Source organism: Ambystoma mexicanum, chromosome 3q (genome assembly GCF_040938575.1).
Source record: "Ambystoma mexicanum isolate Mex_15411 chromosome 3q, UKY_AmexF1_1, whole genome shotgun sequence".
NCBI classification, from domain to species: Eukaryota; Metazoa; Chordata; class Amphibia; order Caudata; family Ambystomatidae; genus Ambystoma; species Ambystoma mexicanum.
Window position 1 is genome coordinate 816,224,892 of NC_090926.1, and position 23,768 is coordinate 816,248,659.

Below are 23,768 nucleotides of genomic sequence, written 5' to 3' on the forward strand. Positions count from 1 at the left end.
ACTCCCTACCTGACATAGGTCATGCTACACAGGAAAGTTTGATCCCGGCATATAGTCAGCGTGGCCCCCATGCAGGATTTTAAAATGAACCCCATTTAACTTACAGCTGGTCCTGTACATCTTCAAAATGTTGCCCCAAATGCATTCTTGAATTTTACTTTGCCCGTTGTTCTTTGAACACAGGGCTCGAACCTGGCAAGTTCACTTTTTCTCAACTTCGTAAAAACAGAAATACTTGAATAATGATCCTCACCAACACCTATCTATGATCCCCAGACTGAATAACACATTTCTCTACTAGCAAAAGGCACCTGTACTCCGCACGGGTTCTGTAGACAGACATTATAACACTCATTGAAAATCAATGATCCTGTAGGTCGTTGTTTCGAGTCACCTATCGTTTGATGTCCTTTGCACTCTGAAGTAAACTGCACTAAGAATATGCATGTGTAGCTGGCTTACACACCTGCAGCCGACGTGGAAAGGAGGTGATAGTTGGGACCTTCTGTGCACTCACTCTGTCATGGTGCAGTGCTTTGTGGTGCAAATATCTCAGAAATGGTGCGTCCTTGTCCCTGGCGTCGAGATGCTTAAAATGAGCTTTGTCCGATTCTTCTAAGACCACATTGATGTTTTTTCGACAATGTCATCCATTGCGGTACATCCTAGGGTCTTGCAACATGGTTTTTGAGCCTTAAAATTTTGTTCCTGGCATCAAGATGCTTAAAATCAGCTTTGTCTGGTCCTTCAATGACCACATTGATGTTTTGCTGATTTCATGAGTTGCAGCAGAAATATCTCAGAAACGGATCCTAAGGCCTTGAAATGTAGTTGTTGAGGTGGAACCTCAAGTTTTGTTTCTCGCATCGATATGCCTAAAATGACTCCTGCCTTGAGGTTTTGCAGCTTCCAGGTCTCATGTGTGCAGAGGCTGAAAACTGAGGAAGGAGGTGGGGTGTCCACATGTCATGCAGCCAGTGACGTTCTGAAGGGTCCTCACAGCTAGTTATGCAAAATGTGGTGCTGATTGGTGGAATGGCGGGGAGTTGTATAAGGAAGAAACAAACAAACAGATTTTTCATTATATATATATATATATATATATATATATATATATATATATACATATATATATATATATATATATATATATATATATATATATATATATATATATATATATATATATATATATATATTAGCAAAAAGTACTGGTACTCCCCATGGGCTCTGTAGACGGACATTATAACACTCATTCATTTTTGAAAATCAATGATCCTGTAGGTCGCTGTTCTGAGTCGCTTATCGCTTGATGTGCTTTGTACTCTGATGTAAACTGCACTGAGAATGGACGCGTGTGGCTGGCTTACATACCCTGGACCAGACATGGTGGCGAGGCAAGAGTTGGCTTGCTGCAGGATAGTAGGATCTTTTGTGCGCTCTCCCCACCTTCCGTTGCACAAATGTACATCATACTACCCACCCTTCTAAGTATATACATAGGTGACCTACAAAGCACAAACCTAGCTATAAAAGCACTGTAGGGTAAAGAATGAAGATGGCCGTAATGTTGATAAGTGCTGAAACATGTTGACAGTAGATGATCAGTAGGCTTTGGTGATATTTAGACCACAACCAATCTTATTGAAGCATTTTCAAATGGTCATAACCCCTATTGACCCAATCCATTTGTACTCAGTTTAAGAGCTTTCCCGTTGCACAATTTGGTGTTTTAACACATTAAGTGCATGAATAAATGCTTGTTCCTACATCCAACTAAATTGTATATATATGCATCATGAGGGAGGCATGGTATCACAAGTAGACACTGAAATAAGAGTATTACGTTTCAAGACCTTTATTGTTAGATTTAAGGGGGTTGGAAAAACCCCTGTCTGGGCCTGTAACTAAGATGGGAGTTATCTCAACCATCAAATAATAAAGAAACAGTCTTAGTCAGTCTTAGTCAAACAATAAAGATTTATACTAACAAAAACCTAATGCCTGCCCTTCACTCTAATACAAACTAATGTGACATAGGGATATGTATCTCAAAAAGGAAAAATCAGCAGTAAAACCAAATATTGAAATGGCAATATAAATCAGTGTTCATTCTTGTCTCCATGTTGTATAGCATGGGGTTAGATGGAACACTTGATGGATGAACACACTTTGGCTTGCAAACACAGTTAGGCGGCGGACTCTGCCCTCCAGAGCCTTCTTGGACATTCACGTCTGAGTCACAAGTTCATGGGTTTAACCTCTTGGGGTGCCATCACCCAAGTCCAGGTTACCCTTCAAACTTCTACACAGTTTCAACAAAAATGTTCCCCTCAATCGGGCTCAAACCTCTTCTTGGTTGGGTTCCCTTCCCCAAGCTTTCTTGATATTCCACATTATAGGTTCCCCTCAATCGGGCTCAAACCTTTTAATTTCCACTTCTCACATTGGTCTCCCTCAGCCAGGCTCGGATCCTTGTTGCCTTTAACTATCACTTCCTATATGGGTTTCCCTCAATCAGGCTCACCTCTTTGCCTTTCTTTCACTTCCCGCTGCCTCTGCAGCTTTAAAGCATTTCACAGAGACTTTCGATTGGGCAATCTCACTTCGCTTGACCCCTCTAATACTTTGTATTTCGTATTCACAGTTCTCAACAATGGTTTTACTTTCTCTCGCAGCTTATCAGCGCTTGCGTAAACTTCATCCCTCGGATACAGTTGCAAGCATTTCAATTAAACACAGACCAGGCTTTCTTTGTTTCCCTCAACTCACCGGTCATGTTAAGATGCTTTCCGCCTTTCACGCTTTTGATGTAGGAGTCAAGGTTGTTACCACTGCCACTTCTGCACCTCCCCAACTCTGCCGTTCACTCTAGAGGATGGCTGGTAACCTTGTAGCACTTGGAGAACTCTTTCTCCCATCTAGCTGGGTTGTCATTGTGCAATCCACACAGCCTTTTAGAGACAACTATCTCTCGCCCGGGGGGTCTCTGGCTTCCTGCCCTTTTGGTTAAACCCTCTCGGTTTGTGGCGATTATTCACCTGGTTCACCATAGCCCTGGAGGAACTGCTCCTTCTCGTGCACCGCCTTGTGTGTCTCAGTGTTCCACCGTTTAACCATGTGGAGAGAGTCTATAGGTATTAGGTGTGCGTCATTAAAGCCAAGGGCCTAACCTTGCCTGATCTTGTTTGAGGAACATGTCCAGTGTATTGCATGGGCGGTAATCCTTTCAGCCTTTGATCTCCTCTTCCTCAGCTCATTGTTTGTGAAGAAAAAGGGACGGGGGATCTGGGAAGTTGGGATATCCCATGAAATAGGATTGGATTGGGGTGTTGGAAAAGGGGGGATACTGTGTCTAACCATCGGGTGTCTCACCCACATTCCTGGCGGACCCCTCACCCAGGCGATCCTCCCGCACTTGTCCACCCCCAGGGTCTGGATCCAAAGGCGATGGCCGTGCCCTGGCCACCTAAGTAAGGGATCCCCGGGGTCTAGGCAGTGAAACACCCTCTGGTTTTTCACAGCATATATAGAACTCTAGCAGTACGCCTGAGTAACCGATGGACTCCATATACTATAGAGAATACAGAATACAGTAATGTGTATTTTCTCACAAACTAAAAATGTTTAAGCACTGACGTATAGTTAAGCATTACGACCTTACTATTTTCTAAGAATATGAATTAAATGTTTGAGTCAACTTCCCTTGATCTTTTGTGTCAACCGGATGCATTTGCCTGGTGATTATCTTATTGGTGTGGATGACTAAAGTAGTCGCACAGGCTGCACGGCCCCAGCAGTGCAATAAAAAAGCCATATTTCGGAGGTGAACCCACACACAACATTTTGTTGCACATCACCAATCTGCGGATGATATTTCTTGGTGGTTACTGGATACTGCCACCAGGAGCTCTGATCCTAAGCAACGCTCGATACTCAAAGAGGCCAGATGGATACATCACATGGGAACTCCTATTTCTGGTCTTAATAAAGATTTCTTGCCCCATTATAATTTAATGGTGCACCACTTACTTATGTGTGATTCTAGGAGAAGAGGGCATTTATGTGCATTATATATGTTGAACTATATGGAATCTAACATTAACATATCATTCTTAGATCGATACCGCTGCAGTAGTCTACTCTTGTCCACACACATCACATTTCATAGCTTTTTACTCATCCCCATTCTGTAAATAGATTGTGCAGCAGTTGACGTGGTGGTGTCATGAAATCACCACATGAGTGCCTTCATCATGATGTACCTACTGAGGCATTCTGTACCAGCGTTTACCAGCGAGATAAACTATTTCTGCATCAGACATGTAAGCTCTAATTTCTCTATATATTTTTTACGTGAGCCTTCACATAATTAGCAAGAAGGTAAGACCTCATCATAGCTTATCCTCCCCGTTTTTTTACCATAGTAAATGTTGTTTAGTTTGAGTCCACCAGATACATCTCTTCACACTCTTCCATTTCTATATAGCATCATATAATTATGCACAGGTATGAGCATTTAGTTCCCTTTGATGCATTGGATCCTTAGCAAATGTTTTACTGTGATTTAATATACCATTTATTGTGGGGGCCTCTGGGTATCCTCTATTGCATAGATGATCAAATAAGATACACATTTCTTTAGCACCACCGAAACATATCTGCCAACAACTTTCATCATTTACGACAACTGGTTGTTGAGCCTCCCCATTCTACTCCACAAGAGTTTCATGAACTGACTTTATTTTTTGTTTTACATGTATACGGTCCTTTTGAATTACTTTCTGTTCCTGATGAAGGCACCCCACTGTCTTAGACATCAACCCTTTCTGCCCAGATCTATTGTTCTCCTGAACTTTGTGTAAAACTGAACTTGCACCTTGTCCACGCAAACTATTAGTCTTCGCAAATCCTGTCTGTAACTGAACTTAGGTAGACTTAGTTTACAATATTTAGTACAAAAATATGATTTATATTTAGGAAATGGGACATTGACAGGAAAGACAACATTTGTTTCAATGATCTTATATTTCTTTCCCTCGTGAATGTGTTTCATGCCAAAGACAATGGAGTGTTTAAAAAAAAAAGATTTGTTTCTACTATGCATTTTGCGGCACCACTTTTTGGTCTCTGAAGTTACCTTTTATGTAGACTAGCATTATGTTGTTCCTGCTACCTCTTTGTTCACATGTTTTTTATGTTTTGTACCTTACACTTAATATAATGTTGTGTTTTATCTGTATGTATATATATTCTTTTGAACATCTGTTACTGTGTTCTTCCACTTGGAAAATGTTTGCTTAATAAATTGATGACAACTATGAGACCTACATCAGGTAAATTGAAAAAGATAGAATATTGTGGTTACTTAATAGTTTAACATTGATTGAAAAACCCAAATAATGTGTCAATGTATGTTTAATCATTATCTATTGACAGCAACTCTCCATGAGTTATGTTTACTAACTCACCAGTTCCCAGGCGTGTAGGGGTTTTTGAACCTTGTGTAAGAGAAAACAATACTTTACCACCACCACGACTTGGCAAGCACCCGCTCCTCCCAGGAGTATTTCACCACTTCGCTAACTGGATCAAGAGCTCCTCTTTGCCTGTGCCTAGTTAGTGTACGCTGCTCAGACCGAGCTGGGTACATCCTGCTACACTCTCCTACAAAGTGAGCTCTAAAAAATATTTGAAGAACAAAGATAATTTTCATGACCAGTCCAACCATGTTCATATAGCTGGGTAAGCACTCATAAGGGCATTCCTTAATCCTGGCACCTGTTGTTGTATCAAGAGACGTCTGCAGCTGTCACAAGGTGAATCAAGCTTTACTTATAAAGGAACATTGTACTTCCTCAGTAGAGCTTGCACACATCTGTCCAGATCAGAGTCCTCACAATTAGTATGTAAAGAAATATAATCCCCCAATAAATATTAGGGTGTAGACTCCAATTAAAGAAAATCACTAATATTCTTAACAGTCTTTTAAAACACAAGGATGAACAAGCTATATACAAACACTTGAATTTCAATCACCCCCCCACCCCCCAAAAACTCAGGACACCGAGCTCTCATGTTAAGACACGGCCCACGCTCCTGGACTACATGTTGGTGCCACAAGTAGTTAGTAGGTGTCAATGCATTACACATGTATTGGGTAAGTGGATCTGCTATTACATTCTGAGGAAATTAGAATGTTTCATATAATAAACTGGTGATCATAGCAAAAGACTTTCATTGATAGTTGAACAGGAAAGCATTTGGAACTTGCCAACACATAGACAATTTCAATTGCATGCATCTTAATAGATGCTTTGGGCAACTTGCTTTTCTACTACGGGGGGAAGGAAAAATGAAATATATGTGCAAAACCTGAACATGTTATGTAAAACATTACATCCTCCCACTATAACATGAAATGTATTCGCAAATAAAATTGCTTACCTGCATACTAGTTATGTAGATTGGTTTGTTCATTATTATCCAACTTGCTGTTTCATAGCATGGTGGAATTGTCATTGACCCGTCATAGGTGATGAAACTAGAGGTCTCTGGGTACATTTCCTCTATATTAAGCCCTTGCAGTAAATATGCATCATCTAGGAGAAGATTAAAAATTGACAAATTCGTATAAATACATGGACCTTGGAAATCGGTGTCTACTTGGGTACAGTTTTGTATTTATAAATCCACATTTTAAAAACATTCAGCAATATAATCTTTATAATAATTCATGATGCAGTAAAGGTTACATAGTAAGAAAGCATGTATTTACAATCAGCCTTCTCCTTGTACACTATGATGTTATGGGCTACCATTATCCTACAACTGATAGCTCTCCAGCAGACATAATTGGAAGCCCAGGATTTCTGATCCCACCTTCCCCACAGAGTTATTGAATGTCTTCTGTCTATTAGGTAGATTATGCTTAGCAAACCTTTTCAATCTGGCAACATCTCGAAAATAATTCCTCTCAATTTATCAGTCCATCTATTGTCTTTCATCTTCTACGTAGGCAATCATCATAGCTGATTCACCACTCAAGCCTTTCACACAAGTGGGTTTCATTTTCATTTCTTTTACGTAAATACAATTATGCAGTCAAGATACCAGCACAAGAGGTCAAAAGAGAAATGTTGCATTAATTGTATAACGGTATATTGTGAAGAGGCATTTTGGTTGGTAAAAACTTACATTTATCAAAAAGGAAGAAACCCTCAATAGCCATATCTTCTAAGAGGGGTTTCCCTGCCTCAAACTAATAATAAGGATCTGTCAGAATGGCAGTCAAATCAAACTCCACCGTCCTGTGTCAGAACCTACTTCTATTTCCCTTACACTACAACTGAAGAATAAGTCAACAGAAAGTTCCTTCTATAGGGGAATGACTCCCTTCTCCTGGTATTTGGGTGGTATTCCCAGAAATGTTCTTTGGCAAAAGGATGCCAGGGGGAATGACTGCTTTCCACTGGCTTGTGGTTCCAACAAAACTTTGCACCAGTCAACTTTCATAACCAGGAGAATGACCCCCATCTTCTGGTACTGGTCCGCACACTCCAATATAGTTCACAACAAAAACGGGGAGAATGATTCCCTTCCCCTGGCATCTCTTGAGTATATCAGAAATGTTAAAGGCTTTCAGCCTCTTCACCAAGAGAATTACTCCCTACTCCTGGTGTTTGAGAGTTCTTCTCTGTATCTCTCAACCTGATGTTTCTTTCAACTCCTTCTTGTGGAAGTAGCACATTTCCTAAATCCTTCTCAGGGCCTCAGTGGACTCTTCCCTGCCACTGCAATGAGGATTTGTGTATTCATTTGATATTTATGGAGCGCTTTACGCCAAAGCGCTGGACATAAAAATGGTTACAAAACAATAACATATTATTTGGTAGCTTCACAGAAGTGTTTTAAGAAAACACTAGATACAGTGAGAATTCGATTAAAAGCAGTTGGAAGTTAAGTTTGGCGAAGATAGGACTTTAGAGAAGTACGAAAGGCAGAGTAGGAGGAAGTAGAACGGAGAAGGAGGGGGAGAGAGTTCCAATTATAGGGATCAAAGCAAAAAAAGAATGGAACCAGGATTGGGCACAGAGGGTGTGAGGGACTGATAGCAAGAACTGGGATTTTGAGCAAAGAGAACAAGTGAGTGCATAGAAGGAGACCAAGGAAGAAAGATAAATGGAGCAAGACTGTGGAGGGATTTAAAAAACAAACACAGAAAGTTGAATTTGAGCCAGGAGGAAAAAGTCAGCCAACCAAGCAAAGACAGAGATTGTGAAATGGAATCGCGGGGAGATAACTGGTAGACGAGATGTATAGAAGTGTTTAAAATGCATTTAAGAGGGGCCAGACGGGAAAGAGAGAGACTAAAGAGGGCAGAGTAACATTAGAAAAGGTGAGAACAAATCAGAGATGAGACGAGAAGTTTGGTAGCACCCAAGGTCAGAAAAGGGCGGGCTTTACAAATTTGAAAGAGATGGAAGCAGCAGGACAGAGATAGTGGAGATGTGACGGGAAAAGGATAAGGCCATATGAAGGTATAGGCCGAGATTGCAAGCAGTACTAGAGAGCAGTAAAGCGGAAGAGGGAAAGGAGACAGAGGAGGGAGGGGAAGGGGGGAATGGTGGTGGCAGGGAAGAAAAGAACTTCAGTTTCTGAGGAGTTTAGAACCAGAAAGTGGTCTGACATCCATGATTTAATAGTAAGCAGGCAGGAAGATAAGTTATTTTGAAAGGCAGGAGTAAAGGTGGAGAAATAGAGAAAAGGTTTTGTGTCGTCGGCATAGAAGTGGTGGGAAATCCCAAAAGATGTGATAATAGCAGCAGGAGGAAAAGTGTAGCGGGAAAAGAGGAAAGGGCCAAGAACTGAGAATTGAGGGACACCATGAAGGAGGGGAAAGTGTGTGTGAAGAGGAACCAGCCAGGAGACAGAATAGGTACGGCCAGAAAGATAGAAGCTAAACCATGCAAGGACAGAGTCAGCGATCCCAAATGAGGTGAGAGAAGCCAAGTGGAGGGTGTGGTCAACAGTGTCAAAAGCCGCAGACAGGTCTAGAAGTATGAGCAGAGAGGACTGCTTTGAGTAACGTGCAGAAAGGAGGAGTGAAGGAAGGATAGTGTTGTCATTGACAAAGGAGGAAACCTGAGTATAGAGTCTCTCAAGGAGGTTCGAGAGATATGGAAAAAGTGAAGTGGGGCAAAAACTAGAGGGGAGAGAAGGGTTGAGAGAATGCTTCTAAAGAATGGGGAGAATAGAAGTATGCTTAAAGCAGGAGGGAAAGATAGAGGTGAAGAGAGAGGTGTTGAGGAGAGTGGTAAGATGGGAGACAAGAGAAGGATAGACTTTGGGAATTAGGGAAGATGGAAGGGGATCAAAAGGAGAGCCAGTAAGATTTGAGCGAGTAAGAAGTGCAGAGATTTTGAGGTTGGTGATGGGGAGAAGGAGGAGATTAGGGAGATGGGGGAAGAAGGAGGAAGAGAGGAAATAGTGGGCACAAATGCAGCATGAAGAGAAGCAACTTTGGTAGAGAAATATTTGCTAAGCCGGCAGAAGTGAGAGTAGAGTGAAGCGAATGATCAGTGTGGGTGGTGTAAGAAGGTGAGAAAGAGATTGGAAAAGACGCCTGGGACCAGTGGATTGAGCATGCAGATGGTCCGAGTAGTAAATGCATTTAGCAGAAAGAAGGACCTCATCATAGAGAGAGTGATAAGAAGAAAAAGAGGAAGAGTCTGAGTCCGAGAGGTACTTGAACCAGCAACTTTCAAGTTGGTGCAGTACTCACTGCATTGAATGGAGATGGGAAGTAGCCAAAGTTGAAAGGGTTTTGCGAGAGGGAGGAAAAGAAAAAGCAGGATCAAGGGTATCAAGTGATGAGGAAGGGGAGGAAGAAAGAGTTTGCAGCGTCATCAGCCGAGAGGGCAGAGAATGTGGAATGCGAAGGAAGAGCAGAAATACAGGATGAGATAAATAGGGGGGAATTGAAGGAACTGAGATCGCAATGGAGATAGGTGGATGCCTCAGGTCCAGCCAAAGGAGGTGGAGTGGGCGGAGGAACAATGGAGAAGGAAAGAAGATGATGATTAGAGGAATAGATGAGCAGGCCAGAGACAGTAGAGCACAGTACTGAAGAAATAAATATAAGGTCCAGGCTGGACCTCGATGAATGGGGTGGTGTAGTGGGAAGAGCAGAGAGGTGGTAGGAATCGAGAATAGCAAGGAGTGGAAGCGAGGAATAAGTCGAGGAGAGATGAAGATTGAAATCTCCCAGGAGTACGAGTCGGTTGGAAGAAGGTAGAACGAAACAAAATAAGGCATCAATATCCTCACAGACTGAGCCAGGAGGACGATAAACCAATGAAAAGATACTGGAATACGGTTTTTAAAGGTGGGGAGAGAATATTCAAAAGAGGGAAAGGTGGGGAGAGAGGCTGAGGGAGAGGCAACAATGGAGGAAGAATAGAGAATGCCCTTGCCACCACCACAAGTCACAGGATGGGAGTGTGCACAAAGGCATAGAAGATGTAGTAAGGGAAGCAGGAATCGAGGTATTGGAAGGGGAGAGCCAAGTTTCGGTGATGCCCAAAAAGTGAAGATTTAGGTGAAGAAAAATACCAAGGACTGAGTGGGATATGTTGCATAGTGAACAAGTGTTCCAAAGGGCAACATTAAAAGACGTAGAGTAGGGGAAAAAAGGAGGATAGTTAAGATTGTTTAAGTTTCAGGTAGATGAACAAAAAGTAGAGGAGTGAGATATGCAGTGAGTAGGAATTGGAAAAACAGCATCAGACATAATAAAAGGAGAAGGAAGAACAGTTTGGAGGAGTAAAAGTGTAGCCAGTGAAGCATGGAACAGGTTCTAGAGGCAGTCACTGGAGGGACTGGATGTGCAGCGTTCTCCCAGGCGAGTTGTTGATGGAGGCAGGGACGATGTGAGGTCTGAGGGGGCAAAGCCAAAGTTGTGGTCGTGGTGGCGGAAGTCCAGAGAGCAGATGATCAGCTTGGGTGCAGGGGAAACTGCCAGGTGCGGAATCAATAAGGTCGAACACGTTGCTCAGATCCATCCCTGGGGCAATGGTGTAAGAAGCCAGAGGCAACAGCCATCGATGGCCCAGCCCAGCTCATGTCTCCACTGCAAAGCAGCAAAGAAACCTGACCTAGCTAGGCAGTGGGTATCACCCAGGTGTGATGCTAAAGATGGCCGGGGGCAATGAAAAGACAATACGAAGGCATGGGCAGGGCCCGGAGCAGCAGGTATTTGGTAGCTGGAGAGGATCGTGAGGAGCAGATGGCCAGGACCCACACTGGGTGAGGGGGCAAGCTGCAAGGCAGGATGAGTAACACCTAGTGTAACCTCCGGTAACATCCAGTGGGATGCAATAGTGTGGCAGATAAACTGCCACAGGTAGAGTCCAGAGGAGTAATTAAGAGGGGCAAAGGCAGAGGTTGGGACACAGAGCGAATGGACAGCCCTCACTGTGGGCAGGAAGACAGTGCAGGGTGAAGTGCTCACATTGCAGGGCACCCGTGGAATGCACATTGCCCCCAAAAACACAGTGGCACACAGGTATCTGAGATGGTCCAGGAGCCACTAGCCACTTGCAATATCTGCTACAGTATAACTGTATGCTGGAGAATAAGAGCCTGCAGCCGCAGTTTGCAGCCCCAGTCAACCTCCCCTACATGATATGATACGGCATTTATAACGCGCCTATACACAAGTGTTCCGAGGTGCATTCAGAATTGGATTAAGTCACTTACCTACACAAGGAGAGCATCTCCAGCTCAAATGTTGATCCTGCAACCAACTGTGATATTCCCCAACTGCAAATCAGCCGCACTTAGAGGTGCTTTACGCCTGCCCACAGAATTTATGGCTGTGCTCCAACACCAATTCAGCCTTAAAGTAGCAGGCACAAAGTGATTCCAAGTTTAATTTCCTTTTCTTCAGTCAGTCTCCCATCACCAGAAGGCACAGGTAAGGAGTAAGGCAAATATTGACACCAATTTCACTTCAGCCACACTTTGCACTTTTTTCATTCTAATGCCACTTGTCACTGAGGTCCCATTTGCTTGGACACATTTAGAAAGGGTGGGGGCAAAAAAGAAAAAGGATGAATCCCAGAAATCCCAGAAAACAAACATTTACAGGGTCCGCCACCAAGTGTCCTCATTCCATAGTAGAGGAGAGTGTTAATATTCAGAAACCAATAAAGTTACGTATGCTGGCAAGAACATCTATAATAGTTTATGACATAGAAAAGTATATCTTCATTGGAAGTTTAAATAATAAACACATATGGTGGAACACCTTTGCAGTGAAGATATTTGGCAAATAAGGAAGCAATACATTACAGAGGGAGTTACACACACCCCTTTACCCTCCTAAACAGGAACATTGCGGTCAGGCTCCACAGGCAACATCCTTAGGTGTCAGCAGACAGGTGGGGGGAGATGGCATCTTGTCTCCGGTAAGACCTTGCTTCCAATGGGATCCAGTGGCAGCTCCCTGCTAGTTGTCCCTTGCTAGCTGTCCGAATGGTTGAGTGGCAGCCGGAGCGGACCAGTCGAAATGCAGATGCACCTAATGCTGTAGCTGGAAGCCGGAGGTGGTCACCCAACCAACCCACAGGCGGCTGTGGGGGCCCAGCAGAAATGCAGAAGCAGCTAAAGCTGAAGCTGGAAGCCGCTGCCGTAGAAGGAACTCTCAGGCACAACGGAGGAAGCTGGAGATGACTGCTGACAGCAGGATGCTAGAGAAAGGGACCCTACGGTGGCAGGCATCAAGCCGCACCACAAACACAACCACTTCCGACACTACCGTAGCACACCTCTCTTGTAAACCGTCACTGAGGTGGTTGGAGAAGCAGTTTGCTTGTTGCATTGGTAAAGAGTAGAAGATGAAGGATGCTTTCTTCGGATGCTTAGTATACATATGTTGGGGTCTCAAACCCTTTGCTGGTGGGCAGTGAATGTATTGTTGCCACTGCAATGAGGAAGTTCTCCTCTGATGCTTAGTTCATTTGTGTTAGGGTCCCAGACCCTTCTCTGGTGGTTATTGGGCTTGTTGCTGCCACTGCGACAAGCAAATTCTCCTAGGATGCTCGATGCGCTTGTGTTGGGGGTCTCAGGCAATTCTCTGGTGGTCAGTGGGCTTGTTGCCGTCACTGCAACAAGGAAGTTCTCCTCGGAGGCTTGTTTCACTTGTAGTGGGGTCCAAGACCCTTCCCTGGTGGTCAGTGGGCTTATTGATGCCACTGCAATGAGGAAATTCTACTTGGATGCTCCGTCCTCCTGTCCCAATAGTTTGATTGCTACTATTGGGCATGCAGAGAGCCACTCGAGCCTGCCCCTTGAGCCTGCCCCTCTTCAACCTCTGTGTCCCCTTCTTCCTCATAAGGATAAACCACTAGAGCTTCCTAGGACTGGGCTATGTCTCTTCTGGCTCCGCGCTGTACTGGACTGCTCGGCTTCCTCTTCCTGCTTCATGTTCGGGTCCACTCCAGCTGGACCCAGGAAGAACTTCCTCAGCGCCTCGCCGGCGTCCTCTGCTCTTCGGTTTCTCCGGTCAGCTGACAGGATTGAAAACCCCCTCTCTGGATGGTTTCCACACATGCTGCCACACCTGGCTTGGCTTGACCAAGTCTTCAGTGCTTGTTCTATTCTTATACTTTGTTGCCAGTCCTGCCCTTGCAGACTGTCAAAGTCCTTTGTTGTTCTTGATGGATTGATGTTTATGCATCCTCAGGGCCACTTCATACCAGTACTAGCACAGTCAATCTTCATATCTTCTGTGCTTTTCTTCATCCTAGTACTTTCTGTTATGGCTGTTTCTCCTACACTACATAAATACATGGTTCTACACTCAAGAAAGTAGCTTGGCATGAAAGGAGGGGTTGGAGAAGATTGGGGTGTGAGGTTAGTCAATGGGCTATACCCAAGGTCATCGTCCTTATCCCCAGAGGGGGAGTCCCTCCCCATGAAGTCCTCCCGCATTAAATCACCCCTAGGGAGACTATTGGGTTGCGGCTGCACCTCCCTAGCCTCAAGGGAAAGGGCTCTCCCTTGGGGAGAAATTATGCTACCTGGCGAATCGTTACATAGTCAATACGCAAGGGTAGAGCAGAACATCATATGGAGACTCTGAGAAAAAAGAAATTATGGAAATGGCAGCCTGAAATTACCGGGCACCTTATATCTGCCATCCGATCCATGACCTGTAGGTCTGTGTCCTCTCTGTCTGCATGAATCTCCTCCGATGTCATTGTTTTTGCACTTCCCAGGAACTTGTGAGCAAAATTCCTGGTATCAGATTATCCTTTTGTAGCACTACCTCTGTAATGTATTGCTTCCTTATTTTCCAAATATCTTCACTGCAAAGGTGTTCCACCATATGTGTTTATTATTTAAACTTCCAAAGATATACTTTTTTATTTTTTTATTTAAATGAGTTTGTTACAAACTTTTTTAAAAGAACTTCTTTTAGGCCAACGCCTATATCATTAGTCTTTGTAGTCACATTTGTCACAATATGTCCAAGTTTAACATCATGTGTCACAATTATTTAACGTTTTTTGCATATTGTCCAAATAGAAGGTGAGTGCAAAAATTACTTTTTTGTTATGTCCCTCCATCAAGCGGGTCCACCACTCGTCTGCAGCAAGTGATGGACTTTTTTATTTCATAAACTATTATAGATGCTCTTGCCAGCATACGTGACTTCATTGGTTTCTGACTATTAACACTCTCCTCTATTATGGTATGAGGACACTTTGGAGGCCCCTGAAAATGTTTGTTTTCTGGGATTTCTATTTACTTATTTATTTATCTAATGTGATATAGTTTTATATACAAATAAAACTTCACACATAAATTTAACTAAACAAAATCATACAGTATTGAAATAAATTCTTAATACATATGAATATTACATGGATTAATACATCACATCAATTGTCAATACAAATTAAGACAGATAAAATGAGTGAATAATAAAAGAAGATAAAATATCAGTGAAAAAAGGAATAGTGAATAAAAGAAAAATGAAGTAAAAATAAATAAAGTATATATTTATACATATTAACGCCTCGAATACGGAGGAGTGCTGCACTTGGGAGGACCCACACTGGGGTAATTTTCTATTTTTGGAACGAATTTCCGTTGTTTTTAAATGCAATGACATTTTTCCCTGTTTAACGAATAAAGGAAGAAAAGAAAAACATGAAAACGTTGGTGTGGACTCCAAACTTTCTTCACAAAATTGGGCGAGTATGGGACTGTGGAGAGTGCAGCTCGAACCCGCTACCTGAAGGTAGAATTGCCAATATATATATATATATATATATATATATATATATATATATATATATATTCAAGTTAAGTAAACAAACCTAAATACCATCAATCAACATCATGGTCGCTACAGTGTACACAATGGCCCTTCCTGGCTTACCCAGAGTGTCAATTATAGGTAGCAAAAGGAAAAAGTGTTTGAATTTCAGAGCCTAGATCTCCGATTCTTCATTAGGGTCCTTTCGGAGAAGATGCAAGGCCAGCCTATCGGCCCAAACATAGTGACCAATAGATATTACTGCTTCTGACCATACATGAAACAAGGCTAGATGTAACCTGGGGTTAAGAGTGTTAATACATTCATACCAGCATTCCACTTTCCCAATGTATTCAGGTCTGTTAACAAACTCCCCAAGGTATTTCTCATGGCTAAGACTCATCGATCGACATTGAGTTAGTACATGTCTAGCAGTTTCTGGCTCAGTACGCAGCTCACATATTCTACAATGCCTTTCTTTTTTGGGTAAACCTAGTTCTGGGCCAGTGGACTCAAGAGTTGGCAGGTGGTTAATGAGCAGCAACAAAATGAATCGCCTCAGCGATTCTGAGGGACATAGATTTAAATATAGCTGGGCCTTTTTGAAAGTGAATAGGACATATGTTATGAACTTATAGCTTTTTAGGTTCTCCAAGTGTGCATAGTTGTTCTGCCAGTCCCACAAGTTTCAGCGCTTATGCAGATGGAAAAGCATATGTCCATTATCCTGTCCCCACTGAGGAGTCCAGCAGATTGTTTCGAATATTGTTTCCATTTGGGCTTCTAGGTTGTGTTGTTTTCCAGCACACAGATCTTCCTTTACAGCCTGTAATAAGGGACTGGAGGGGTTGTTCTTAATTTTGACGTACAGTTCAGCTCTCTTCCACAGTACAACTGCCTTAAGGGAAATAATCCCAAGCTCTAATCTTAGGACGGCCATAGGTATGCACTGCGGGAGACCTAAGAGTCTTCTCCAGAATTTACCCTTTATTAGCTGGAGCCAGCTTAAGTTCATATTTATCAATGTGTCCAGACCATAGGTTACCATTGGTACAATGCATTGTATATACAATTGGCACACAGCCCAGATGGAAAACCCACTCTGGTATCGCGTGAATTTGTATATCATTGCTGTTAGTTGTGCTGCCTTTATTTTACTGGCCTGCATGAATGAGGTGTAGTTACCCTTGCTATCGAAATCCACACCTAGATATTTGTAGGAGTGGGTGTATTTTATTTCCACTATTCCCACATGCATACAGGGCTGTGCAACCTTACCAGCCGTGTACAAGATCAATTCTGTCTTGCCGTGGTTGATAACCAATTCGTTGGCCTCTGCATATTGCCAGAGTCGCTCTGCCAATCTAAGGATCCCACTAAACGTGTGATCGAATATCACAAGATCGTCCGCATATGCTAGGATCGTGCAGTGCTTTGAGCTAATTATGGGCGGTCATTTGCTGGCACCCTGTACATATTCAGGAGCGTCTGATACAAATAGGTTTTAAAGTATGGGGGCAGTTGCACACACCTGCTTTACACCTCTTAGTTGTAGAATAGGGCTGGTCATGGATCCACGATTATCTAGTCTAAGCTGGACGGTGGTGTTGGTGTGGCGAAGCTCTAAATAGAAGAGCCTCTGGGCAGGATAGTGCTCTTAGTTTATGTCACAGTTTACCTCTGTTAACAGAGTCAAATGCCGCCATCAAATCGACATAGAGGGCATACAGCGGAGGGCTGGCTTGCTGCAAAGCCTTGTTCCTCAAGTAGTCCATAATAAACAGATTGTGCGATGGGGAGGAGCCTGCCCTAAAGCTGCTCTGAAAGTGGTCTAGTACTCTTGCTTTATCTGCCCATTTTTGGAGTTCCTTTAGTAACAAAGAAGCAAACATTTTGCCCGTGCAATCCAGCATAGATAGTAACCGATAATTACCAGGCTCAGTTTTGTTGCCTTTTTAGAATACCGGTATTAATATGGCAGCTTGCCATGATTCAGGTATACGGCCCTCCGCTATGATTTTCTCGAACAAGATTTTTATCAAACCTGCCCATAATTGAGGGTTATTCCTCATTACCACATTGGATAAACCGTTTGGACCCGGAGCGCTGGATGAATTTAACTCATTGATTCTCAAAGCACTTCTGTGGTAATTGCAAATGGGCGGGGGGGGGTAATTGATTGAATACTGTTCCATATGGTGCTGTTGATAGACTGTTCCATTACGGCTTTCCAGAAAGGTGGTCCATTCATGTACACCTATGGGGTTTATCATGCGGGTAGTTCTACTCCCCTTAGCTTCCCCAATAGTGACCATATGTTTTGTGTGTTTCTGGCACATAGTATTTTAACCGTGTGTTGCCACTGTTCTAGTTTCCTAAGTTTGTTACGAGTTTTTAGCCAGGAGCGATATTTATTTTTTAATTTCCTGATGTTATTATGGATTGCTGTCCAGGGATAAGTCCTGGCTTTGAGCTTACGGATATCTCTTCTGAGCTTCCGTTTGGTGTCTCTGATTTCCCTATCATAGTGGATGTCATTTGCAGATTTCCTGAGCACTATAGGGAATCTACAGGTTGCATGATTACCTGAGAACATACATATCCACTTCTCAATTTCTTCAGGTGACATACACTTGAAATTGCGTGCGTGATTCAGGTCCCACTCACCTGTTGCATTAACGGCTTTCTGAATGTTCTTTTCCAACCAAATTATGCAATCGGCAGCATGGCTAGTTATGAAATTCTCTACATTTATGGGGCCTCATTATAAGGTTTGCACTGACGGAATGAAGTGGGTCGGCATGGGACCAGCCCCCTTCACTCCGTCAGGGCTGATTACAGGGTTCCCATCGCGGGACCCGGAACGCACACCTGGTAAAACCAGGAGTGCTTTCCGGGTCCCGCGAGGGGAAGAAGGAGGTAACAACGGGACACTCATGATGTGCCCGTTGTTACCTCCATCCCCATTCCTGTTGAGCCCTATGGGGGCTCAAATGGGAATGGGGAATGGATCCTGAAAGGAGGATTTACCGGGTCCTCCTATGTCGGAGTAACCCGGTAAGTCCCTACTGCAGGAACCTGGTAAAGGAGGCCGGTTTGGAGGCAGCCATGGAGCTAACAGCCTCCTAGATCAGTTCTTTATGATTGGCCCCTGGTGGGTTATAAACATTAATCAATAAAAAAAAATCAAAATTCAGCTTTATCATTATAGTCACTTCAATAGCACTAATATAGTCTATTAACCAGTTGCTATCCTTCTACTTACTATTGCATTTAAGACCCCAATAAGTAGTCCCCCATATTGTCGCCCCCGGACACCCTTCTCAACTGGCATGTGGAACAGAGTGTATCTGTCCATAGCAATTGGTAAGAGTAGCCACGTCTTTTGTAGAAGAAAAAATGTTTGATTATCAATGAGGGATAGTGAGCCGTTGGTCGTTAGCAAATGTTGGGGCCACACGTGTTCCAGGTGAGAAAAGAGCAATCTCATGGTTGCTGCAGTACCACTGGGAGTGAGTCTGTCACCCACTCAGGGTGCTCTGGATGTCACTCATCTGCATCTTCTTTCCGGTGGACAGGACAGGTTTGCTAGATTTGTTATTGCTCTGTGAATTAAGGCTGCTCGGTAAAGATGGATCTTCTTCTTCCTTGTCTGAATCTACCTCCCTCCCGACTTGCATTAGGCTTTTCTTGTGAGCACAAATCAGTTGTGCAGAAGCTCAAACCCTACAATGTAATGCCGTGACATTAGGGTGGTTCGACAAAGGAGAAGCCATCAGATAATATAACTCGTAGTTGGGGAATGAGGTGCAACTTGGTTACCACCTCAGATCTCATCAGCCATTTATCTCTTTTCTTTTGGTTCAAATTTTTAATTATGCATATTTTATCATCCAGGTTGTCTGCCACCCCCACAGGTTCTGCCAAATCGAGGTAATCCTGGGCCCTCGGTTTTGCCTTCCTGCGTGGAGTTGAATATTTAGTTGCTTCACTGATTGTACAGACCGAAGAATCTGTATCTTGATCATCACTCATGAGCGTGGTCTCATTGGTTTTATCCAGCTCGTCAAGGTCCCTGCACCTTTGGCCTAGCACTTCTTAGTTTTTCATCCTCTTTCCTTTGCTTCCTCTGATTTGGCCTGAGGAATGTTAGTTTCTGGGAGTGGGGAAGCAATTTCCACCACAGCTTTTTTCAATGCCGCTCGTTTGGCCATACGTCGTTGTTTTTCACTAAGAAGAATGGCCAGATTTCCATTAGGCGGTGCTTTCGGGTCTCCGTTGGTGGGAAGAGCGGGGGACTCCAGCTCCTCAATGGGAAGCACAGCCTCTGGTACCTCAGGCTCTTGTCCAGCCCTTGGGTCAGGCAGCCCAAGGGGGAGAATCATGTTGACATGTATCCTTCCACATAGCTTCAGTAGGATTTGCAATGCAAACTGCATCAAAGCCATGGAAGCCTGTAGTTCGGTAATAGCTGTAGTATTTAGGCACAAAGGTTCCCCAGATCTTAGGTCGTCTGCTGGTTCCGAGTCCTCAATGTCTATAGATAGGTTGGGTGATGCCGAAAGGCGTTCCATTACAGGGACTACGGGCGAGATGGGCGAAGGATGGATGGATTGATCTTCAGACATATTTGCTGCTTTTGATCTCTCCATCTCCCTGGCACCAGGTGTTCCAATATTTGCAGCATTCAGAACCTGCTCCTCCACTACAATAGTGTCCTTATCCATTGGGGTTATTGCCCTCGCTGTTGTCGCCATGGATCTTTGAATCGAAAGGCAAAGATCCAGCAATGAGTTGTTGTCGATATCATCATAGTTAGAGGCGTCCAGGGCCTCAGTCACATTTGAATTGGGCACTTGGATGGCTCCTCCCACATCTTGTCTTTTGCTTTGGGGGGTTGCCTGTGAGAAAAGAGCTGGGATTGTCCCCTTTTCCGGTCCCCCCCGCAGCCGTGGTTATGTTCTTTTTAGGGTTCTGGATAGTATTTTTCTCAATGAAATTGCTTAAATTGTATCATGATTTTGTAGTCTTTGATTTCCTCATACTGTTTAAATCATTATGATTATTATGTTATGTATTATTTGGCTCCCAGCTTTTAAGAAAGAGGGTAGTCTGCATTTCTTCTAAATATATATAGTTAGGGTGGAATTGGCACGCTAGATGACCCGGTGGATAAGATGTAATCAGCCAAACAAACGGGATCAAAGAAGAAAACACTTCCGCAGTCTTCCGTAGGGCAATAGCCACCCAATGTTTGCTTACCTCACAATCCTCGTATGTCGAACCAAGGCAGTCCTTATTAGCGCTGTCGTCACTGCCAGTGCCAACGTCATGCATTGCGTGCTCCAGCCCCCTCCTGCCCACAAGTGACAACAAAGGACCACTTGTCCTCGCCACTTGTCCGCTAGCGCTCCGCACACAAAATGATCTCAAATAGTTTCTGTAGCTTGTTTCAGGATGCCTGCTCCGCCTCCAATTCAATGGGCACCGAAAAAATACTGCCTGTCACACTACAAAGGACCACTTGTCCTTGCCACCGCTCTGCCTGGGATTTCTGTGATTTGTCCTTTTTTGCACCCACCCTTTCTAAATTTTTCCTGATAAATGGGACCTCTGTGACAAGTGGCATTAGAATGGGAAAAGTGCAAAGTGTGGCTGAAGTGAAATTGGTGTCAATATTGGCCTTCCTCCTTTGCTGTGTCTTCTGGTGTTTGGAGACTGACTGAGGAAAAGGAAATAAAACTTGGAATCACTTTGTGCCTGCTGCTTTAAGGCTGAAACAAGAAGTGGTGTCGGATCACAGCCATAAATTCTTTGAGCAGGCGCAAAGCACCTTTAAGTGCGGCTGACGTGCGGTTGGGGCAGATCACGGTTGGTCATACGATCAGCATTTGAGCTGGAGATGCTCTCCTTGTGTAGGTAAGAGACTTAATCCAATTCTGAATTGGCATTAGAGGAAGCAAATTCAAACTCGCTTAAAAGTGTTGATAGTATTAAAAACCTCCAGAGCAAGTGCGTAAAGCTAATAAACGTTCCTAAACTCAGGACAACTGTGACAAACTGTGTGTTAAATGAGGATATTGCCTTGGAGTTGATGGTAGAAAATTATGAAATACTAGATACACAGTTCATAGAGGTAGTGGGAAAGGTGACCACTGGACAAGTTACAAAAGACACTCACTGATTACTTCCCTAGTAAGACAAACAGCAGCAATAGACAATCAGTTACAAACTCAAAGGGTAGCAACCAAACCAGAGGTATCTATCTCTCCACACTGACTCGCAACATCGTCTTCTGACTTTTCCCTACTGGAGACATGCAAGATTATAGAGAGAAAAATCTGTAAACATCATATTGATTCAGAATAACTTAGTATTATTCCCTGTTTGGACACCCCTGAGAGATTACATAATAAGGAAAGAAGTAATTTGTCTGAAACATCAAGGCCTGCCAAATCGAATAATGCTGAGATATGGATGATTAATGATAATAGTGACCTGTTTAAAACACCACAGCGGGTAGGTGCCGATAGGACAGAGATTGTTTCTTCTCCCCTCAAATGCACCTTAGGCTCCTCTCCTCATTGGCGACACTAAACCTCAGACTGCAATCTTGCGTTAGATTATACTATTATATAGATCTTGAAGTTATTAATCGTACTGTTTAATTAAATGAAATATCACAGTTTATTGTCGATTACAATTGATGTGACTGATCTGAAAGTTGGTAAAATAGCAGAAATAACAGTACACGATATTATTTAGAGATGAAGAGATTGTATCAGGTAAAGAGGAAGAAGGGCGGAATGATGGAGAAATGCCAGAAAATCCCAATGAAGAAATAGATACGAGTTGTATACTGATAATTGCGAAATACAGCCTCAAGAAACATCAGTTGTGCAAAGCTCTTCTAAGAAGAGGTTGCTAGAAAAATGAAACTGAAAAACATAAAAACCTTCACAGTTTGAATAGAAAAGGTTCAAGAAAATGTTGAAATCAAGTGTTAAAGGGGAAATTAGTAAAAAGTAATGAGACTAAGAGGGTGTTTTGCAATAAAAGTGGGTCTCTCCTATTGGAAAAGGAGACATGATCTTTGCCTGAGCTAAGAGGCAATATTTTAAGAAGAAAAGGAACTGCCATTGAATAGCACTAATACTGCTCACGGCATTTGATATAGAGCAAGTAGAATTTGGAAATAAAATTAGAACGGAAAAGGTGGTATTACATTTTAATTCTAAAGTGGTTTATTTAATATATTAGGAACATAAAAGTCCTTTTTGTTGATGGACATGATATTTTCCCCTTAACCACTGATAAAAGTTGCACAATAAGTAAACAAGAAAATGGCATCTGGAGAAAAATAGAGAAAGATAAAATACAGATCATATAATTCAGGGTTGCGGCCTAAAAGATAAGTGTGTAGAAGGGGATGGTTATTGGAGTTATTTTTGACTTGCTCAATGAGTCAAAACTACGAGAACCTTACAAAGACTGCTCTTGCTTGCCAACAATCTTGCAAACATGCCCAATCCCACATGTAAAAAAATGAAAGTGCCCAACTAAGATTGCTCGGTCGGAATGCTAGAGGTTTTAATAGCTTTAATGGGAAATAATTATTTATTTTTGAGGAATAATTATTATTTCAGACATTGCGTTGTTAACGCCTCCCGTGTTAGATGGTTCTTTTCTATGTTTGATGAAGGCCAACATATGTGAGAGGAGATTTCCATTTGGAGGGCTCCTGATAGCTGTCAAAGTGCAATTAGGCCTCGGACAGAATGTGACATGGACTCGGACATAATGCTAGCAGTTACATTATAATGGCAAGAAAGCCACAAAGAGAGATTTATTACTAATAAATATGCATCGCAACCCAGTAGGCAAAGAGGAAAAGGCATTAAATAAATGATGAAATAGACTGAGCGACATATTGACATGATGGATGGAAGAAGGGTTGTCAGATAATATACTATGCCAGGAGATCTTAGTTCCCTACGATTTGATGTGGAGGATATACATTAGATTGTTGAGACTACGGGTAGGTCGAAGGACCACTGACTCTAAATATAGGCACACAATGAAATCTAGAGGCATTTGATAGAGTGAATAAAAGTATGAGTGGGATTAGGTAAACTCAAAATGTGTAACCTCAGGGGTAACATATATATTAAACCATAACGGGTTAACGACCCCTCTTTCTTCGTATCTGCTTCTTTATAGGTTCAATGTGAAAATCCTTTAATGAAACAGACAAATCATAGTGATCATGTGCAATCAATATTGGAGTTTGATGGGCCTCTTGTAATATAAGAATATACAAAATATAAGAATAGCTCGGAATCTAAGAGATTTAATTATCAACACTCAAGGAACAAGGTTCACATGGAATTATGCTAATATTATGCGACAGAATCATTATATGAGTAACTGTATGGAACAT

General features: G+C 42.7%; 1 protein-coding gene across 2 annotated transcripts in view; it reads right to left on the bottom strand.

Moving 5' to 3' along the window:
- Window positions 1-23,768, bottom strand: part of CA10 (carbonic anhydrase 10) — a 1,133,169-nt gene that overhangs the window by 111,476 nt on the left and 997,925 nt on the right. For both annotated transcript variants that reach the window (XM_069654920.1, XM_069654921.1), the window contains one exon: window positions 6,448-6,602. In XM_069654920.1, coding sequence (XP_069511021.1) covers window positions 6,448-6,602 — 155 coding nt within the window. The remainder of the gene's footprint in view (window positions 1-6,447; window positions 6,603-23,768) is intronic.